The following is a 19,056-nucleotide window of genomic DNA, read 5'->3' as shown; positions in this document are numbered from 1 at the left end:
TCCCATCCACTCATTCCTCCTAAAGATTTTCGTATACTTTTCTCTTCACTTGAATCAACTAACTCCTAAGTTCTTCCAATTCCTAACCGATTTTTATACAATATTTTCTTATTTGCAATACCCTCCTTCTACTTTTCTTTTCCAATGCTTTTTCCAACTCAAGATGTTCCAGTTATGTTGGATCTATTTTATTTAATGGCCTGATCGGATATCCAATTCACGACGGAAGTTCCTACCTCTCGTAAAAGATGGAAAAATAATAATATTTCTTTGTCCGTTCTCCCCATCCTCCTCCCTTTTCGTCCAATTGACACAATCCTAACATGAGCTTCTCATTCAAACTCAAAGATGAGTAGTGGTACCACAATGAACAACGTCTAGTACAAGGATTTTATAAGGGAACAAGGATATTCAATTGAACATGGAAAGAATTCGTAAATGTATACTCTATTGGTACATTAACATTCTAAAGTGGTCAAATTTGATCAATTTATTTTAATGTATTTGATAAAATATTTAAGTTAGATTTGATATGTGATACTGATGAGGTTGCGAATCTTGGTGACTCGAAGTTGAAGGATAAAAGAGGGCACATTGAGTAAATTTGTTGATCTAAATACCTTCACGGGAATGATAGACTACTATATATGAGATATTTTCTAGAGCAACAAAAAGCATGGACAAGGTTAGGACTTTAGGTTTAACTTATTTATATACTCGTGTCACATTGGAATTATATATGTACATTTATTATATTTTAGATAAAGTAATTAACACTTTTATAGTTCGAGAAGGAACTCGGAATCTTCTTCCAACGGCAACGGCGGCTATATGTGTAAAAGTAAAACTCCCTCATTCATAATCAATCATCAACGAGCCCTTGATGCGTCGTCTCTGCTCTGTAAACGTAGTACCTGCTCACCACGTAAAACGAGGCGAAGTTGAGGCAATTGAGCACGGCGAAGAAGGCGTAATAGTAATCCAGGTGCGACGCGTTCAAATTGTTGAGTATCCACCCATGGCCATGCTGCCGCGTGATGCGCTCCACGGTGGAGAGCAGGAAGCTACTGAGGAAGTTGCCGACGCCAAGGCTGGTCATGGCGTAGGACGCGCCCAGGCTCTTCATCCCCTCTGGCGCCTGGTCGTAGAAGAACTCGATCTTGGCCACATCCAGGAACGCGTCCGCCACGCCCATCAGCACGAACTGAGGCAGCAGGATGAAGATGGTAAGCGGGACCCCCGCACCACTCTCCACCAGCCCGTGCTCCCGCGCCACGGCCAACCGCCGCCTCTCCGTCAGCGACGCCACCGACATGATCACGATGTGGATCGCCATCCCGGTGCCCATGCGCTGTAGCAGAGAGATGCCGCGGGGGTTCCCGGTGAACCGGCGCATGAAGGGGACGAAGTAGCGGTCGTAGAGGACGATGCTGACGAGCATGGAGAGGGTGGAGAAGGCGGCGAGGCTCGCCGGAGGGATTTTGAAGTTGGGGCCGATGTGGCGGTCCAGGGTGGTGCCCTGCTTCACGAACAGTGTGTTGGTCTGAGCGAACATTATGCTGGGGATGAACGCGGTGATGAGGATTGGGATCATCATCAGCATTTGCTTCGTCTCCTCCACTTGCGTCACCGTGGAGAGCGCCCAGGGATTCGTCGGACCCGTCTTCACTGCTGCTTTGTTCAAAACCCTGGTAGAAGATGTTAAAAAATTTAATTTTGATGTGTGATCGGAGTAAAAAAATCTAATTTTGATGTGAAATTGTATAATTCACCTCCAAGTTGGTGTGGAATCGATGCGGTATTTTCCAGGCTCGGCATAAGCGTCGAGATCGAGCTCGTGCAGCTCCTTGGGGTCGCTAGGCAACCGCATGGTACATTTCCGGGCGGCGGCCACGATAACCCTGGCCATCTTGATCAAGGGGCTTCCGGCGAGGATCCTGTGGCGGTAGAAGGGAGTACCGGCGACGAAGACAGAGATGGAGATAGCAAGGCCGAGGGTGGGGAGGGCGTAGCCGAGGATCCATCCGACGTTGTCCTGGATGTAGACGAGGAAGGTATTGGCGAAGAGGGTGCCCAAGAAGATACTGAACATCCACCAGTTGAAGAAGGAAAGCTTGTGCGCGCGCTCGCGAGGATGGAACTCGTCGAACTGGTCGGCGCCGATGGTGGAGATGTTGGGCTTGGTGCCGCCGGCGCCGACGGCGAGGATGTAGAGCGCGCAGAAGAAGACTCTGACGTGCAACGGAGAGACCTTGGTGGAGCAGGAAGGGTCGGCGGTGTTGGGGCCGCACGGCGGCGGTTTGAGCGACGGCAGCGACACCGACAGGGTCAGTAGACCCATCCCCTGTTTGGAAGCAAGCACGAGGTACCCAAACTTGACTTGAAGAGTATCTTAAAACCAATTAATTTAAAGCGAAAACCACTTTATTGTTTTATCTGTGAAAAATCATAGGAGCTTTCCATATTTTTTTTTATTATTTTTTTATCATCAAAATAACATATCATTTTAATTTTTTATTAAAACAGACACCCCATTCACTTATAAAATAATACCTATGTTCTTCGAGTTATAAGGAGGATTCACTTATCCCAATGCTCCTGTTACTACATTCTTCGATCAATAAAGAAGATAAATTATAAATAATTATTAGTCATTAATATAGATGATTAAAATATGAAGAAAGATGTGACCTTAAGTAATAACATATTTCAACCACCTTACCATTTTGAGAGGATAATATATATGTTTTTCGAGTAACAACTATCGATGTTTAAAGGATATTTTTTTTTCATCTAAATTCGATCATATTATAGTAGTTACGAAATCATAACTATCACAATAGAACAATAACTATATTATAATAGATACGACATCATAACTACTACAATTGAGCATCATAATTATATTATAATAGTTATGATTTTCTAATAGCTATAACAAAATGATGAATTTTCAATTAATTACTGAATCATTTGGAATACGTGAGTTTTTAATATTTTTCATAGTGGTGTTGCATATATGTTTGATGTAGAATATATTTATCTCAAATATGAATTCTATTTCTTGATTATTAGAGAATGATATATCATAATTATTTAATTATTCACTTAGTCAATTAGAACATGTAACATATACATTATAAAAATTTATCGACTAATTCATTTTAAGGTTTACGAGTTTAGATTTTAGGGTGGGTTTCTGAGTAAACATTTTATCCATGGAATTGTCACTTTTCTTCCAATTAAAAATTCAATTCTTGATTTCTCTAATGCATGGATTATAATTGTAACATCTATTGATTTGTAGTTGTTACAATGTTATAGAAGTTATGGGTTCACACCTGCTACAATTGTTGCAGTGATAGCAGATATGGAAATGCAGCTATGATAACGTTATTTAGCTGAAAAAAAGATGATATTGTACATGTTAAATACATATATGTGTCGGAAGGTATCTATGTCATTTGAAATGTTACTTTGATAATTTGTCAAAAATCAAACTGAAATGTTACTTTGATAATTTGAAAAATGAGTTGCGCTCCTATGATTTTTACCATTTTATCTAACTCTTAGATTTGTTTTAATTTCACATGGGAAATTATAGATTAATAAAATAGAATTTATAATTTTAAGTGATTTTGTTTGGTTACTTTATATATTTTGGTAGTGATTTCTTATTCATTTATGTATAAATCTTGAAATAACTGTGCATGAATTATAAAATAATATTTATTATAAAACAATAAATAAGGTAGTATAACTAAATAAAAGTATTCCTGATTAATTATTTTTTTTTATCAAAATAAAGATATCTACGTTAAATGAAAACATAGTTGTTAATTAATTATTTTGTCATGTATTTATTATAATTAAACAAACACGTTAATATGAGTCTCAAATCTAGATAAAAAAGCACAGGATTGCGCGTTAGAATTATTATATCAATGTTATGATGTTTCTCTGAAAGTATGTGTTATAAGGATTCTCAACTGCATCTCCATGAGAATTTGAGTGTAACATTAAATATATAAAAATATTTACATCATAGGTTGTGTATGAATAAATATTATAAGAAAATTAATTTTTTAAAATTTGAAATATGAAATTTAGAAACACTCACTAGTAAAATAATAAAAGTAGATATTATAATTATGAGAAAAATTAATATTTTACGTTTATAAGAGACAAAATAAGTTGAAGAGAAGGAAAAAAAAAATAGAGAATTCAAGTTTTAAGTTATGATACATCGGAAGAAGTAAAACAAACAAAGGAGTAGAGGAGTAAGTATTGTAGTAAATAGTTCGCTAAAAGATGAAATAGTAGTAGTTAAAAGGGAATAAAATTATAGCTCTTAATATAGTGATGATAAAAAAAATTATTAATGTAATTAACATATATACATCTCAAGAAGGATTAGATGAACACATCAAATCTAGACAACCTAGATGAGGTACAAAATATTCTGTCAACTGAAATGATTTTAATAAGAGAAAATTTAAATGAGCCTGTAGTATAATGAGGAATATGATAAACCTGCATGGAGTTATAGATTTAAAATAGAAAATAAAGAAGGAAAAATTATATTAGATTTTACAATAGTATATGATCTTATACTAGTTAATACTTTTTTCAAGAAAAGAGAAGAACATTTAGTCACGTTCAAAAGTAAAAATAATAAATCATAAATTGACTTTCTTATGCTTAGAAATAAAGATAAAAAAAAATTGTAAAGATTGCTAGGTCATCCATATTAAAAAAAATTTAACTACCCAACATAAGTTAATAATATTGGATATATGTTGGCGGGTGGTTCATATTTGGATGGGATCAATGTGATGTATGTTATGGAAGAAAATTTTGTTATGATTTTTCGTAATGAAATCTGTTACGATTTTATATAACAGAATTCTGTTACGATTTTTATAACAGAATTCTATTGTGATTTTTCATAACAAAATTATGTTATGATTTTACTAGGTCTGGGGTTTATACATTATTTATACGGATCATTGTAAACCTATTGTACAACAACAATCACAAGAATCATGTAATATGATTCTCTTGTGTAGAGAGAATTCTAATAAAGCTTCAGCCGTTTTTGTGGAGTAGGCACGTCGCCGAATCACGATAACTCTTCTTCTTTCTCTTTTTCTTCTCCTTTCTCGTGTTTGCTCTCTTTTTGTGCGTCTTTGTCTTGTTGCTTCGCGCGATCTCTTTTCTCTCTTCCTCTTCTTCCGCGCTTTAGAGGTTGAGAGGTGTTGCCCTCTCTTTGCGCAACAATTGGTATCGGAGCTACAGATTTTTAGTGGATTTCTTCAATATGTCGGGGGCGACTTCTGCGAAGTTTGATATGGTGAAGATTTACAGAATCGGAAACTTCGGATTATGGCAGAGAAGAGTCAAGGACTTGTTGGTGCAACAAGACATGGTGAAGGCGGTAGGAGAAAGGAAACCGAAAAGCATGGAGAGATTAGATTGGGAAGAACTTCAAGCGAAGGCAGTAGCAATAATTAGGCTTTGTCTTACAGATGATGTGATGTACCATGTCATGGACGAGGCATCACCGGTGGCAGTTTGGTAAAAGCTGGAGAGTCGGTACATGTCAAAGTCATTAACAAACAAGTTGTATCTCGAGGAGAAATTATTCGAGCTGAAGATGACAAAAGGAACTGATCTGAGCTATCACATCAACATATTCAACCAGATTGTGAGCGATCTAAAGTGGGTTGATGTGAAGATCGAAGACAAGGACAAGATACTGATGTTGTTGAATTCTCTACCTTCATCTCCTACATACAAGAATTTGGTTACTACTTTGATGTGGGGTAAGGAAACTCTCAAATTGGAGGAGATCATAGGTGTGTTGCTAGGTTTTCACCAAAGGAAGAAAATAAGTGATGAAGTTTCTCAAGGAGAAGAACTTGTGGTAAATAGCAACCAAGAGTGTGATAGGAGTAAATCTCGACATAGATCGGGTAACAACAACAAGGCTCATTCTAAATCGAGAAGGAAGAAGGTGATCACGTGCTATAAATGTGGAGGCGAAGGTCATATCAAGAGAGATTGTCCAGAGATAAAGAAGCATGTTGCAGAGAACAATGGTAGTTCGGCAAAGTCTGCAAACATAATTGAAGAAGAAATTTAGAGAGTGGTGATGGAAATATGCTATCAGTTATGTCGAGTTTGGAGCAGCTGACAGATGCATAGATTTTAGACTCTGCATGTTCATATCATATGACTCTAAACAAGGATTAGTTTGATACCTATAGGGCAGTGAATTCTAGTTCAATGTTGATGGGACACGATGTATCATGCAAAGTTATCAACATAGGGAATGTCAGAATCAAGATGTTTGATAGTGTGATCAGAACTTTATGTGATGTCAGATATATACCAGAGCTAAGGAAGAACTTGATTTCACTAGGCACACTGGATGGTATTGGTTGTAATTACAAATCAGTGAGCAAGGTGATGAAAGTCAGCAAGAGAGCTCTGACGATAATGAAAGGATAAAAGGTAGCAGAAAACATCTACAAGTTGATAGGGATTACATTTATAGGTGGAGTCACTTCGGTGGAGTCTGAATCAGACAGTACAGTCTTGTGGCATATGCGGCTAGGGCATATAGGTGAACGTGGGATGCTAGAACTTCACATGAGAGATTTATTAAAGGGTGTCAAGACATACAAGCTTGAATTCTACAAATTTTATGTTCTTTGGAAATAAAGCAAAGTGCAATTCAAGACGACGACAAACAAGACAGAGGAGATTCTGGACTACGTATATACGGATCTCTGGGGACCAGCTAGTGTAGCATCACATGGAGGGCACTTGTATTTTGTGAATTTTACTGATGATTTCTCACGAAAGGTCTGTGTATACTTTATGCGTCACAAGTCAGAAACTTTTGCAAAGGTTAAACTGTGAAAAACTGAAGTAGAGAACCAGATCGGAAGAAAAATCAAATGTCTTAGGTTAGACAATGAGATTGAGTACATAGATTCAAAATTGTAGGAATTTTGTGAGCAACATGAGATAATGAGACATTTCTTGGTTCACAGGACACCTCAGTAGAACAAGATAGTAGAAAGGTTGAACAGGACAATCATTGAGAAAGCAAGATGTCTTAGGCTGAATGGAGGTCTTACAAAGAATTTTTGGACAGAAGCGGTTAACATAGCATATTATCTCATTAATAGATCACCAAGGGCAGCACTAGAAGGCAAAGTATCAGAGGAAGTATAGACAGAGAATCAAGTAGATTACTCTCATCTTCGAGTTTTTGGATGTCCAGTCTATATGCACATATCTAGTGAGGAAACATCAAAGCTGGATGTGAAGTCAAAACAGTGCATTTTTCTGGGGTATCAGAAAGGAGTTAAAGATTTCAAGCTTTGGAATCTTAAGGAAAACAAGGTGGTGATCAGCAGAAATGTAGTGCTTAATGAGAAAACTATACTACAACGTACTCAGGAAGAAGGAAAGGAAACACCACAAAGCAACATGGAGAAAGATGTTATGTAGGTGGAGCTAGAGACTTATAACTCCAATGATTTTAGCTCAGAGCACACAGAGCATCGCACTATAGCTGGTGGCAGAACAAGATGAGTCATAAAACTACCCACCAGATACGGATTCGAAGACTTAGTATCTTATGCCCTTATCACTAGTAGCGGAGACCCTACATCTTTTCAGGAGGCGATACACAACTCTGAGAAAGACAGGTGAACGGGTGCTATGGCAGAGGAGATGGAGTTGTTGCATAAGAACTAAATGTGGGATCTAGTGGAACTTCCTGAAGGAGAGAAAGCTATAAGGTGCAAGTGGATATTCAAGAAGAAAGAAGCAGTGTTAGAGGGAGAAGAAGTGAAGTTCAAGGCTCGGTTGGTAGCAAAAGGGTATTCACAGAGAAAGGGGATTGACTATGAAGAAATTTTCTCTCCAGTGGTAAGACATACGTTAATTAGAGCGGTGTCGGTTTTGGTGGCACATCACAATTTGCAGTTGGAGTAAATGGATGTGAAGATGACATTTCTTTATGGAAATTTGGAGGAACAAATTTTTATATTACAACCTAAGGGATTTAGTCAGTTCGAACAAGAGCGGTTGGTTTGCAAGTTGAAGAAATCGCTCTATGGATTGAAACAATTTCCTAGGCAATGATAAAAATATTTTGATTCCTACATGATTCAAAACAGATATAGGAGATTTGAGTATAACTGTTGCATATATGTGAAGAGCCTTGAAGATGAATCACTGATTTTCTTACTACTATACGTAGATGACATGCTCATTGTTGCGAAGAAAATGAAAGAGGTTGATAAATTAAAGAGGCTATTGAGCAAGGAATTTGACATGAAAGATATGGGAGAGACCAAAAAGATTCTTAGGATGGAGATTTACAGGGATAGAGCTGCAGGGAGATTATGGTTGTCTCAATGTAGCTATGTGGAGAACGTGCTGGATAGGTTTAACATGAAGAGTACAAAGTCAATGAGTACACCCCTGGCGCATCACTTCAAGTTATCCAGTACACATTATCCAAAGATGGATGACGAGATCCAAGAGATGTCAAAAGTTCCTTATGCTAGTGCAGTTGGTTGTCTGATGTATGCCATGGTTTGTACGAGACCAGATTTGGCCCAAGCAGATAGTATGGTAAGCAAGTTTCTCTCAAATCCTGGTCGACCACGGGATGCAGTGAAGTGGATTTTCATATACTTGAGAAGTACAACTGATTATAGCATCATGTTCAATAGACAACTGAAAAATTCTTTAATTGCTGGGTACATAGATGTGGACTATGCAAGAGATTTAGATAACAGGAGGAGATTTAGATAACAGGAGGTCTATTACAGGATACATGTTTACTGTGGTAGGAGGATCTATTTATTGGAAATCTATGATTCAATCTATTATTGCATTGCCTACTACGACGTCAGAGTACATGGCAGTAGTTAAAGCAGCAAAGTAAGCTTTATGACTTACAAGGTTTGTCAGAGAACTGGGTGTTCAGCAAGGTGGAGTCAAGTTGTTATGATAGTCAGAGTGCTATCTATTTGGCGAAAAATTAGGTGTATCATGTGAGAACCAAGCACATTGATGTGAGGTTTCACAAGATCAGAGAGTTGATTACTTCCGCGGAAATTCAACTTGAGAAGGTTCACACGACAGACAATGCTGCAGATATCTTAACAAAGCCAGTGACCATAGAGAAGTTCAAGCATTGCTTGAACTTAATCCATATCTCTAAATGCTAGAGTAAGGAAGCCTAGACCCAAAGATCCAGGTGGAGGTTTATTCAGATACTCGTATTCTTCGAAGGGGTGAGTATTCGCCAACGTAGAGATTGTTGACGAGTAGCTCATATTTGGATGGGATCAATGCGATGGATGTTAAAAGGGTAGCCCGGTGCACGAAGCTCATACCATGCGGGGTCCTGGGGAAGGATTCATTGTGCGCAGCCTTACCCTACTTTTTACAAGAGGCTGTTTCCAGGATTAGAACCCGTGACCTTTTGGTTACATGACAACAACTTTACCATTGCGCCAAGGCTCCCCTTCATCAATGCGATGGATGTTATGGAAGAAAAATCTGTTAAGATTTTTTGTAATAAAATTTGTTACGATTTTATATAACATAATTCTGTTACAATTTTTTGTAACATAATTCTATTGTGATTTTTCATAACAAAATTCTGTTATAATTTTACCAAGTTTGGGGTTTATGCATTATTTATAGGGATCATTATAAACCTATTGTACAACAGCAATCACAAGAATCATGTAATATGATTCTCTTGTGTAAAGAGAATTCTAATAAAGCTTCGACCATTTTTGTGGAGTAAGCACGTCCCCGAACTATGATAACTCTTCTTCTTTCTCTTCTTCTTCTCCTTTTTCGTGTTTGCTCTCTTTTTATGTGTCTTTGTCTTATTGCTCTGCGCGATCTCTTTTCTCTTTTCCTCTTCTTCCACGCTTTAGAAGTTGAGAGGTGTTGCCCTCTCTTTGCGCAACAATATATATTTCAAGCATAGTATCAAAAGAAGAAAAACGTGCATGACTCCTAGAATTAAATGGTAGAAGTTAAAGTATTGGAAATAAAACATACTTATGGAAAGGGTAAAAGTTAAGGTATTAGGAAAAATACACAATGACTCAAATACGACATGAGATAAGATGATATCAAAGTTGAAAATAGTATTTAAGAGTGTACTCGATGAGAGAAAGGGACATACATCACTAAGTAAAGAATTTTGATAATGGAATGACAAAATACAAGAGAAAGAGAAGGAAAAAACCAACCATTTATAATACTTGTAAGAGTTGTTGGTGCAAGGAGCACTATATAATCAAACCTAAGTTATAGTATGCCAGGTTTACTAGGTACTAGGCACCAAAACTCTTAGCAGATTAAGAGAACTGAACACCAGACATGAAAATCTAGATGGGTCAAGGGACCGAACATCTGGCAAGGCCGATTCGATAGGTCAACTAGGACCGGAGATCGAATCAAAGGAAGACCTGGAGGGGTGATTAAATGTTGAGCAGAGGTAGCCCAAATAAGTCTAGAGGATTGGATGTTTGGTTGATGATAAATAAAGGTAAGCTCCAGGAGTGAAGAGGTTCTTCTAAAAAGAAAAATGAGTAAGGTCGAGTTCTTGTTATGGGGACAACTTTAGACGATACTCCAACTAAGAATCCTAATCAGATTATGAAGTTGAGATCGGATAGTTAAATAATTGTTTTAATAGAATTACTTAAATTGCATATTCTGTACTAAACTTTTCTTGAAAGGTTCAAGCTTAACTGATCGATTGAATGAGTTAATTGGTCGACCAAACGGTTTCAGCGATTGAACAGTAAGGTTTAGTCTATCGGAAGTTGGGATGGCACAATGTGTGACTTGGTAGTTGAGATGTCATATGTGCTAATATGTCATCCGAGGTGGACAAGGTTAAGTCTCGGATGGCTGATGTAGAATGGAATAAGGATCATCTTGTTGATGTGGCACAGGATAAGAATTAGCACGCTGATGTGGCATGAGGAATGGTCAAGGATAAGTTTTGTGAGGTTAATGGAACCCCATGGTAGTTTTGATGTGATCAATCAAGTTAAAGTTAGGTCATGTTGTGTTTGATCCTTGTGTCTAAGTGTACAGGAGCTTAGGAACACAAGAAGTCGAATAGAATATGCAGCTAACGAGAAGGATGACACAGAAAGGGAGCCAACATGCTCGGTGTATCCGAACAACGAGATGCTGTGGAAGAGTACACCGGTGGATGAAAAGGATATGTGTGGCATTCCGAGGGACGAGAAGCTGGAGCAGAAGTCTGCTCGAGGAGAAAGCCAGAAAATGGGTTCGGGTGAGCTCTATTCCTATTGGCCTAAATCACTCGAGTGAGAGGAGCAGCGAAAGAGCAAGAGAAGAAGCTTGGAGCTTGGCAGCTGCTGAAGCCTTCTGTTGGAAGGTGCCTTCAAGCACTTGAAGGTGTAGTCAAGCTTTCATGGAAGGCGCCTTCAAGCACTTGAAGGCGCCTTCGACCCTTTATGGAAGGCTCCTTCAATGTGCATGGAAGGCTCCTTCGACCAGGCAAATTTTGTCGTTGGTAGTGGATAAAGTTTTATCTGATGGTGCTTTGCTGGAGGCACCTTCCATCATGTTGAAGGCGCCTTCTAGCCCTAAATAAGGTTTCCCAAGGGCTATAAAAATACCCCTAGATCTAGGAAATAGATAATCAACTCCTGTATTCTTTTCCTATCACATTTCTGAGTGTTCAACAATTGTAATAGGCTTCTCCGCCTACACGAAGGAGATCTTTTCAGCGATTTCTTTTATCTTGGATTAACAACCACCTAGGTTGTAATTAAGTAACTCCTTTGTGTCTTTTACTTATTAGTTGCTTAATTTTATGTTTATAAGTGTGCTACTAATTTGAGTTGAAAGATTGAGAAGGGTTCTTATTTTTTACTTTTTCATAGGCAATTCACTCCTTCCTGTCGGCCTCGTTGAGCCAACAGGGACAACTTTAGGCAACGATACAACTAAGAATCTTAATCAGATTCCAAAGTTAAGATAAGATAGTTAAGTAATTAACTTAACTAGAATTACTTAAATTGCATATTCTCTGCTAACCTTGTTGATACGGGTTATGACGGATGGACCCAGAAGGTGACATAGCGGTCAAAGTCAAGATGATGTGGAAGTCCTACTCCAAAAGAAGTAACATTCCCTTCTTTGGCCTGGATCAGCTGCCTAGTGTCAAGGTTCTTAGGTTGACCAGATCGAGGTTTAATTCGATCGGGGAAATGACCAGACCTTAGGGCGGCCAAGATTAAGGTCGACCAGAGTTACACATTGGCAAGAATGATTGACTCACTCTATAATAGACCAATTATAGAGGGTAGCACACACATGTATCCGCCCAGTCATAAAGCCGGGCGAACATGTATGCTCTGATCATACAAATATCTAGTCGAGAAATGACATAGTGTGACTGCATCTCTCTTAATAACCCTTTATAAGCCTGGGTGGATAGAAGGACGACCGAGTCTACAACACTTATCCTTATATTTCCACCCAGACGAGATCCTGATAAAGTACAAGTTATTTATTATTTCTCAAGTGGATTTCCGACATGACTAAAGCAATATATCATTTTTTGAACAAATGTTTCAGAGTTATGCAAAATATAATAGAGTGGCTTAATGATCGAGAGCTCAACTAAACATTCTAACATAGTGGTCGGCTTAAAGACTGACCAGAATATACTTAGCAAATAGTATTCTAATAAGGTGACTGGTTTAAAAACTAGCCAAAATATACTCAGCGAATAGCAGCATAATAAGAAGGTTGGATTAATGAACGACCAAGATACAAGCAGTATAGCATACGATGAAATCACTTATATAGAATACAACTGAATGTCTCAACAAGGTAGCCGACTTAAGGACCGACTGACTTATATTCAGCAGATATTCTAATCAAGCAGCTGACTTAAGGATCGGCTGAGATATATTTAGTAGGTATTCCAATCAAGCGGCCGACTTAAGGACCGACTGAGATATATTCAACATATATTCTAATCGAGCGGTTGGCTTAAGGACTAGCTGAGATATACTTATCAAATAACATCAGGCCAACAGGGTAGATGGCATAAAGACCAGTCGAGACCTATTCAATCAACAACATCATCCTAATAAGGTGGCCAGCTTAAGGACTGGCTAAGTTATATTCAATTGATAACAACATCTCAATAGAGCAGTCGGCTTAATGATCGACTGAGATATGTTTAGCAGACAACATCCTAACAACCTGGTATAATAATAATTATGAATCATAAAATATCCTTCTGGAACCTTTTTTAGGGACCATCGTGTCCCCCATCAGCAGACCAATTATAACAACATATTTCTTCATCAACTTTAGTAATAATAGAAGCTATAAATGATAAAAGAGGTATACATGTGAGTAAGAAAAAGATTCCTTAAATAATTATGGTGTATTGTCTAACAACCTCTAACACACTTCACCACCTCATGATTGCGGAGGTTATGTGAGGTGGTATACAAAAGAGGAGTTCTCTTCGTGACAAAGATACGTTCACTGACATATGCAATTCTATTCTCACGTGCACATTCTCACTATTCTTCATTCACTCAGACTGGGACTAACTTGAGCTTGGAGGGCCTTCGCCAGAGACTCCCCTGGTTTCAAGGCACTGACATTTTGTTGGATCGTCTCCGTGTGCGTATGATCAGAGGAGAAGCTTCTTTTGGAGAGAAAGGTCTTCTAATGGCCAATCTTTCATCCACCATGCCCAGCGCATCATCTCCACTGGTCTCAAACAGGATCACTTATCTTGTAGGATTCGGGCGACCGAATAGGTTAACTGATCTACTAAATGGTTCAGATGACCAAAGAGTAAAGTTTAGTCAACTGAAAAGCTGAGATAGCACTATGTGTGACTTGGTAGCTGAGACGTCTTATGTGCTAATGTGACATCCGAAGTGGATGAGGATAAGTCTCAGATGGATGATGTAGCACAGTATAAGGATAATCTAGTTGACATGGCATGGGATAAGGATTGACGCGCTGACATGGCACGAGGAACGATCAAGGATTAGCCCTGCGAGGCTAACATGACCATGGATTGACATTAAAGTGTTGAGGTGGTAGGAAGACATTGGCGGGATAAAGGATTGGTAGATCGATCCTATAGACCGGTTGACAAATAGATCAGATCTAGATCCAGTTATTTAGGTAATCGATAGACCTATCATATTGACCAGTAGACCGATCCAAGCCTATAAAAGTAAGCTCGACCAGAGGCTTCAACACCAACTTTTAGAAGCCTTCTTGTTCTCATCTCATGCAATACTCTTACGCTACACTCCGACAAATATAATGAAGCTCCGCTCCATCTTATATTATCAATATTATTTATTTATTGTCGCTTCACTTCGTGCTTTCAATTCTAAAGAACAGTAAACTTGTTATTGTTCCTCATCTTTTGTAAGAAGCAAATTTTAGCCTCCTAATAATTGTTCGGAAAAGAGATCAATAGTGAATTGGCCACTGATAAGTAATCCAAGAGACTGCGGGCCTTGGACTAGTAGCCGGAGACTATGAACCAAGTAAAAATAAAGTATTTCATGTGATTGTGTTTTCTGCTGCATCTTACTCTTATTTTCCAATGAAAATAATAGTTTTAAAATGAAAGGCGATGCCTATAAAAATAAGCTCGACCAGAGGCTTCAACACCAACTTTTAGAAGCCTTCTTGTTCTCATCTCATGCAAATACTCTTACGCTACACTCCGACAAATATAATGAAGCTCCGCTCCATCTTATATTATCAATATTATTTATTTATTGTCACTTCACTTCGTGCTTTCAATTCTAAGGAACAGTAAATTTGTTATTGTTCCTCATCTTTTGTAAGAAGCAAATTTTAGCCTCCTAACAATTGTTCGGAAAAGAGATCAATAATGAATTGTCCACTGATAAGTAATCCAAGAGACTGCGGGCCTTGGACTAGTAGTTGGAGGCTGTGAACCAAGTAAAAATAAAGTATTTCATGCGATTGTGTTTTCTGCTACATCTTACAATGAAAATAATAGTTTTAAAATGAAAGGCGATGCATGTACCCCCCCCCCCCCCCCCCCCCCCCCCAATAAAAAAAATGAATGAGGAAAACTTAGAATATCTTATCCAATGATAAAGAATAAAAGTGCGATAGAAGAAGTATTTTCAGTAATTTTTTAATGAAGATTTAGGCGATCAACTTAACTTAAGTAAATTAAGTAAGTTAGATGAGTATAAAAATTTAAATTTTCATTGAAGATGAAAACTTCATAAGCAGAACAAATTTTAAATGGGATGCATAATGCAAAAATAGTTGGACCAGATGATATTTTGATATAGGTATGAATGTACTTAGGAAAATAAGATATTGAATGACTTATAAAGTTATTCAATCTTATATTAGAAACGAAAAAAATGTCTGATCAATCGATGGTAAATACTCTAGTTCCCTTATATAAGAATAAAGGAGATATACAAAATTATAGAGTCTTAAATTGATGAGTCATTTTATGAAACATTGGGAAAGAGTAATAGGAAAATAACTGAGGAATGAGACCTCATAATCAAAGATCAATTTTGATTTATGTTTGGAAGATCGATAATAGAAACTATATATCTTCTTACGTAACTATTTAAAAAATATCGGGAATAAAAGCAAGACTTACACATGGTATTTATCGATCTAGAAAAAACTTATAATAGAGTCTCAACTAAAATTATATGGAGAATTCTATAAAGATGTGTTAACACAGAGTATATTGAATTAATTAAGGGTATTTATAAAGATATAATGACAAAAGTGGTGACTCTAGGTGATTATCCAAAGTATTTCTCATAAAGATAAGGTTACATCAAGGATTAGCTCTAAGTTCCTATTTTTTACACTAATTATGAACGCACTCACTGGATACATCTAAGATATGGTACCGAGGTGCATATATATTATTTACAGATGATATTATTTTTGTAGATGAAACATGTGAAGGAGTAAATATTAAACTCAAATCTTACCGGAAACGCTATAAGTGAAAAGTTTTAGGTTTAATAGATTAAAGACAAAATATATGTAATTAAGTTTAACAATATTAAACATAATAATATAATTATTAATATAAGAGATGAAAAATTGTTTGTAACTGAAAGATTTAAGTATTTAGGATCATTCTTGCAATAGGATAAAGGGATTGAGAGAAATGTATGACATAGAATAAAAGCAGGATAGTTAAATTAAAGGAGAGTGCATGTGTTTTCATAAAGTACCTCTAAAACTTAAAGGAAAGTTTTATAAAATGATAGTTAGACTTGATATATTATATGAAACTAAATATTGGATTATAACTGGAGCACATGAGTAAAAAATGAGAATTGTAGGTGGATGTGCGGACATATAAGAATGAATATGATAAGAAATAAAAAATATTAGAGAAAAAGTCAAGATTACACCAATAAATATTCTAAATATGCGATATAAAATTATAATAAATATGCACATTAAATGAGAAAGAGAAAGATAAAAAAACTTAGTTAATAATAATAAAATAAGATAAAACTTATTTAAATATTAAAAAATGATATAATAAGTAATAAAGTAAATGGAATAAAAGAAACCATATAGTCAATTCCATCCGTGAGATAAACTTGATTGCTATTGGTTATTGTTGTATTTACTATAATTAAACAAAAACATAAACTAAGGAAATTATTTTCTATAACTCTATAAACACCTAATACAATTATTTATTTAGGTTAAAGGTTTATTAGAAAAATTAAATAAAATGAGCATGCATATATGAATTCAATTGGGCATTATATCTGTTTATTTTATTGATCATCTAAATGATTGGATAACATGGACTCTCATTGATGAATAATTTAAAGTCTAAAAAAAACTTTTAAAACGGAAGGTTGTCAACTCTAATTTTTTATACGACGATATGGTGCAATTACCGAGAGGTAGATGACGGAGGCGATGATGAAGGTCCAGTAGCGGCCGAGGTGCGCGTCGGCGACGTAGGCGCCGGCGATCGGCGTCAGCCAGACGGTGCCGACCCAGTTGGTGACGTTGTTGGAGGCCGTGACGGTGCCCTGGTGAAGCTTATTTGTCAGGTACAGTATGAGGTTGGAGGAGATGCCGTAGTACGCCATGCGCTCGAACACCTCGTATACTAAACACACACACACATACGTATCAGCCGACCAATTCGTCGAACAACTCGTGCGCACACGAACGCAAAAAAAAAAAAAAAAAAGGATCGCCGGAGGAGGGAGTTCGTACCGACGACGAAGGAGCAGGCGGTCCACCCGCCTCTTTTAGACCGGAGGACGGGGTTGCCTTTGAGGTCGACGGTGCTGTCCTTGGTGTACTCTCCAAGCCCGGAATCGTCGCAGACGGCAGCCATGACGTTCGAGCGAGATCACTGATCAGTGGTTGTCCCGCGAGCTTGGGGTTTTATAGACAGCAAATGGCGCTCGCATTGTCGGGTGGCATAGGGAAAAGCTAGTTTTTGGAGCTGGGGGGCTCAATTAATCCGGAAGGTGGATGCCTTTCTCCCACTGAATAAATTCGGAAGCTCAAATGAATTCTGACTCAGCTAACGTTCTAAAATTTTCATCTCATTCAAGAAAAATATTTTACAGAACGTCCTAGTTGGAATTTGAATCGTAGATACTTCATTTGCCACTACACCTGGCAAAATGACTTTCTGCCGTGGATCGTGTTTATCCGTTTCCAGAATCATTGGACAAAAGCGGATTGTGAACGAGCAGCCAAATATAATAAACGAGCTGATTGTGATTTTTGTAATAGGGCTAGTGCCATATGGATAAGTTTGACTGGGTTGGTTTTCATAATGGCAATTACAGAACGTCCACATTACTTCCGTAATTGAGAATTTATTTTAAATTTAATATTTACTTATAAAATTTTTTACATTAACTATCAATTTTTTAAATTTAAATTTCATAATTATCTAAATTTAAAAATAAAATTCATTCTCTAAATATTAAAATATTACTTAAATTGAGAAAAAATTTAAAAATTAATTGAATAATAAAAAATAGATATTATATATATAGAAAGAAAAAAAATAGAAAAGACAAAAGAAAATAATAAAAAATAAAGATGATAAAAAATTTAAAATAATTAATGTAGTATATAGTAAAAAAATTGATTGTTTAAATTTAATAAAGTTAGTAATTTATTTTAAATTTTAAAGATATTATTAAAAAATTGATAATATTTTTAATATCATGCTAAAGTTAAAATATATATAAAATGCATGACTTCTCCCGCTCTCCCAATAAATTTCTTAAACTTATTCGAAAAATTGAAATTTGGGAGTTGGAGTTGGGATCATCAGGGGCGTAGCCACATTACGAAGAGGAAGAGGGGTGCAAACGCTTTCTCTGGAATTTTTTTAAAAAAATATTAATAATATATATTTGAAAATCCCTCATCGCTATTTTGACTGATCGATTTATCATTGTTTGTCGTCGGAAAATTGAAATTGATCACATATTTGGAAAACTCTTGGTCTAAGCTATCTATTGGTATCACTTTTATAAAAATATATCGTGACTTGGGATGTTAAATATTAAATTTTAAAAATAAAATATATAATAATAAAAGGATAAATTAAATGTAGAACACAAAGTGAGAGCGCTAAATTAAAATTGGATTGAGTTTGAACTAAATCCAACAGGTAGACATAGAGATAATGATTACATAAGTTTAAATTGGGATTGATTTGGTCGAGTTATGACCGAAACAAATTTAAGGTTTAAACAAGTTCGATCGATTTAAAATGAATTATGATAATTTTGAGAAAATTTTATCTTACATTTTGTTTTCTCTCTGCACACTGCAGCCTCCGCCATGTCATACGTCATCACCGTTATAGAAATGTTAAATATTATGAGAAACCGATATTACAAATGATTTTTCTATTTTAAGATATAGATAAATTCTAGA

The 19,056-nt window shown here is 36.6% G+C and overlaps 1 protein-coding gene across 1 annotated transcript; it reads right to left on the bottom strand.

Annotated features, from left to right (window-relative positions):
* Nucleotides 1-699: 699 nt before the first annotated feature.
* LOC121985894 (protein NRT1/ PTR FAMILY 5.2-like) lies at nt 700-17,601 on the bottom strand. The gene is made up of 4 exons (XM_042539608.1): nt 17,362-17,601; nt 17,034-17,251; nt 1,773-2,344; nt 700-1,688 (listed from the first exon to the last, which is right to left on the bottom strand). The coding sequence occupies exons 1-4, from the start codon at nt 17,483-17,485 to the stop codon at nt 863-865; spliced, it is 1,740 nt and encodes a 579-aa protein (XP_042395542.1). The 5' UTR covers nt 17,486-17,601; the 3' UTR covers nt 700-862.
* Nucleotides 17,602-19,056: the final 1,455 nt, after the last annotated feature.

This window comes from Zingiber officinale, chromosome 1B (assembly GCF_018446385.1).
Source record: "Zingiber officinale cultivar Zhangliang chromosome 1B, Zo_v1.1, whole genome shotgun sequence".
Classification (NCBI taxonomy): Eukaryota; Viridiplantae; Streptophyta; class Magnoliopsida; order Zingiberales; family Zingiberaceae; genus Zingiber; species Zingiber officinale.
Note: the sequence above shows the minus strand (reverse complement) of the source record. Positions and strands in the feature narration are given on the sequence as shown.

Excerpts from the sequence above, each read along its gene's own strand:
- LOC121985894 (XM_042539608.1), bottom strand. The coding sequence starts at position 17,485 with ATGGCTGCCGTCTGCGACGATTCCGGGCTTGGAGAGTACACCAAGGAC. Across the intron at positions 2,345-17,033 it reads CCTCCGTCATCTACCTCTCG|GGGATGGGTCTACTGACCCT; the intron begins GTAATTGCACCA and ends GCTTCCAAACAG. Across the intron at positions 1,689-1,772 it reads GATTCCACACCAACTTGGAG|GGTTTTGAACAAAGCAGCAG; the intron begins GTGAATTATACA and ends ATCTTCTACCAG.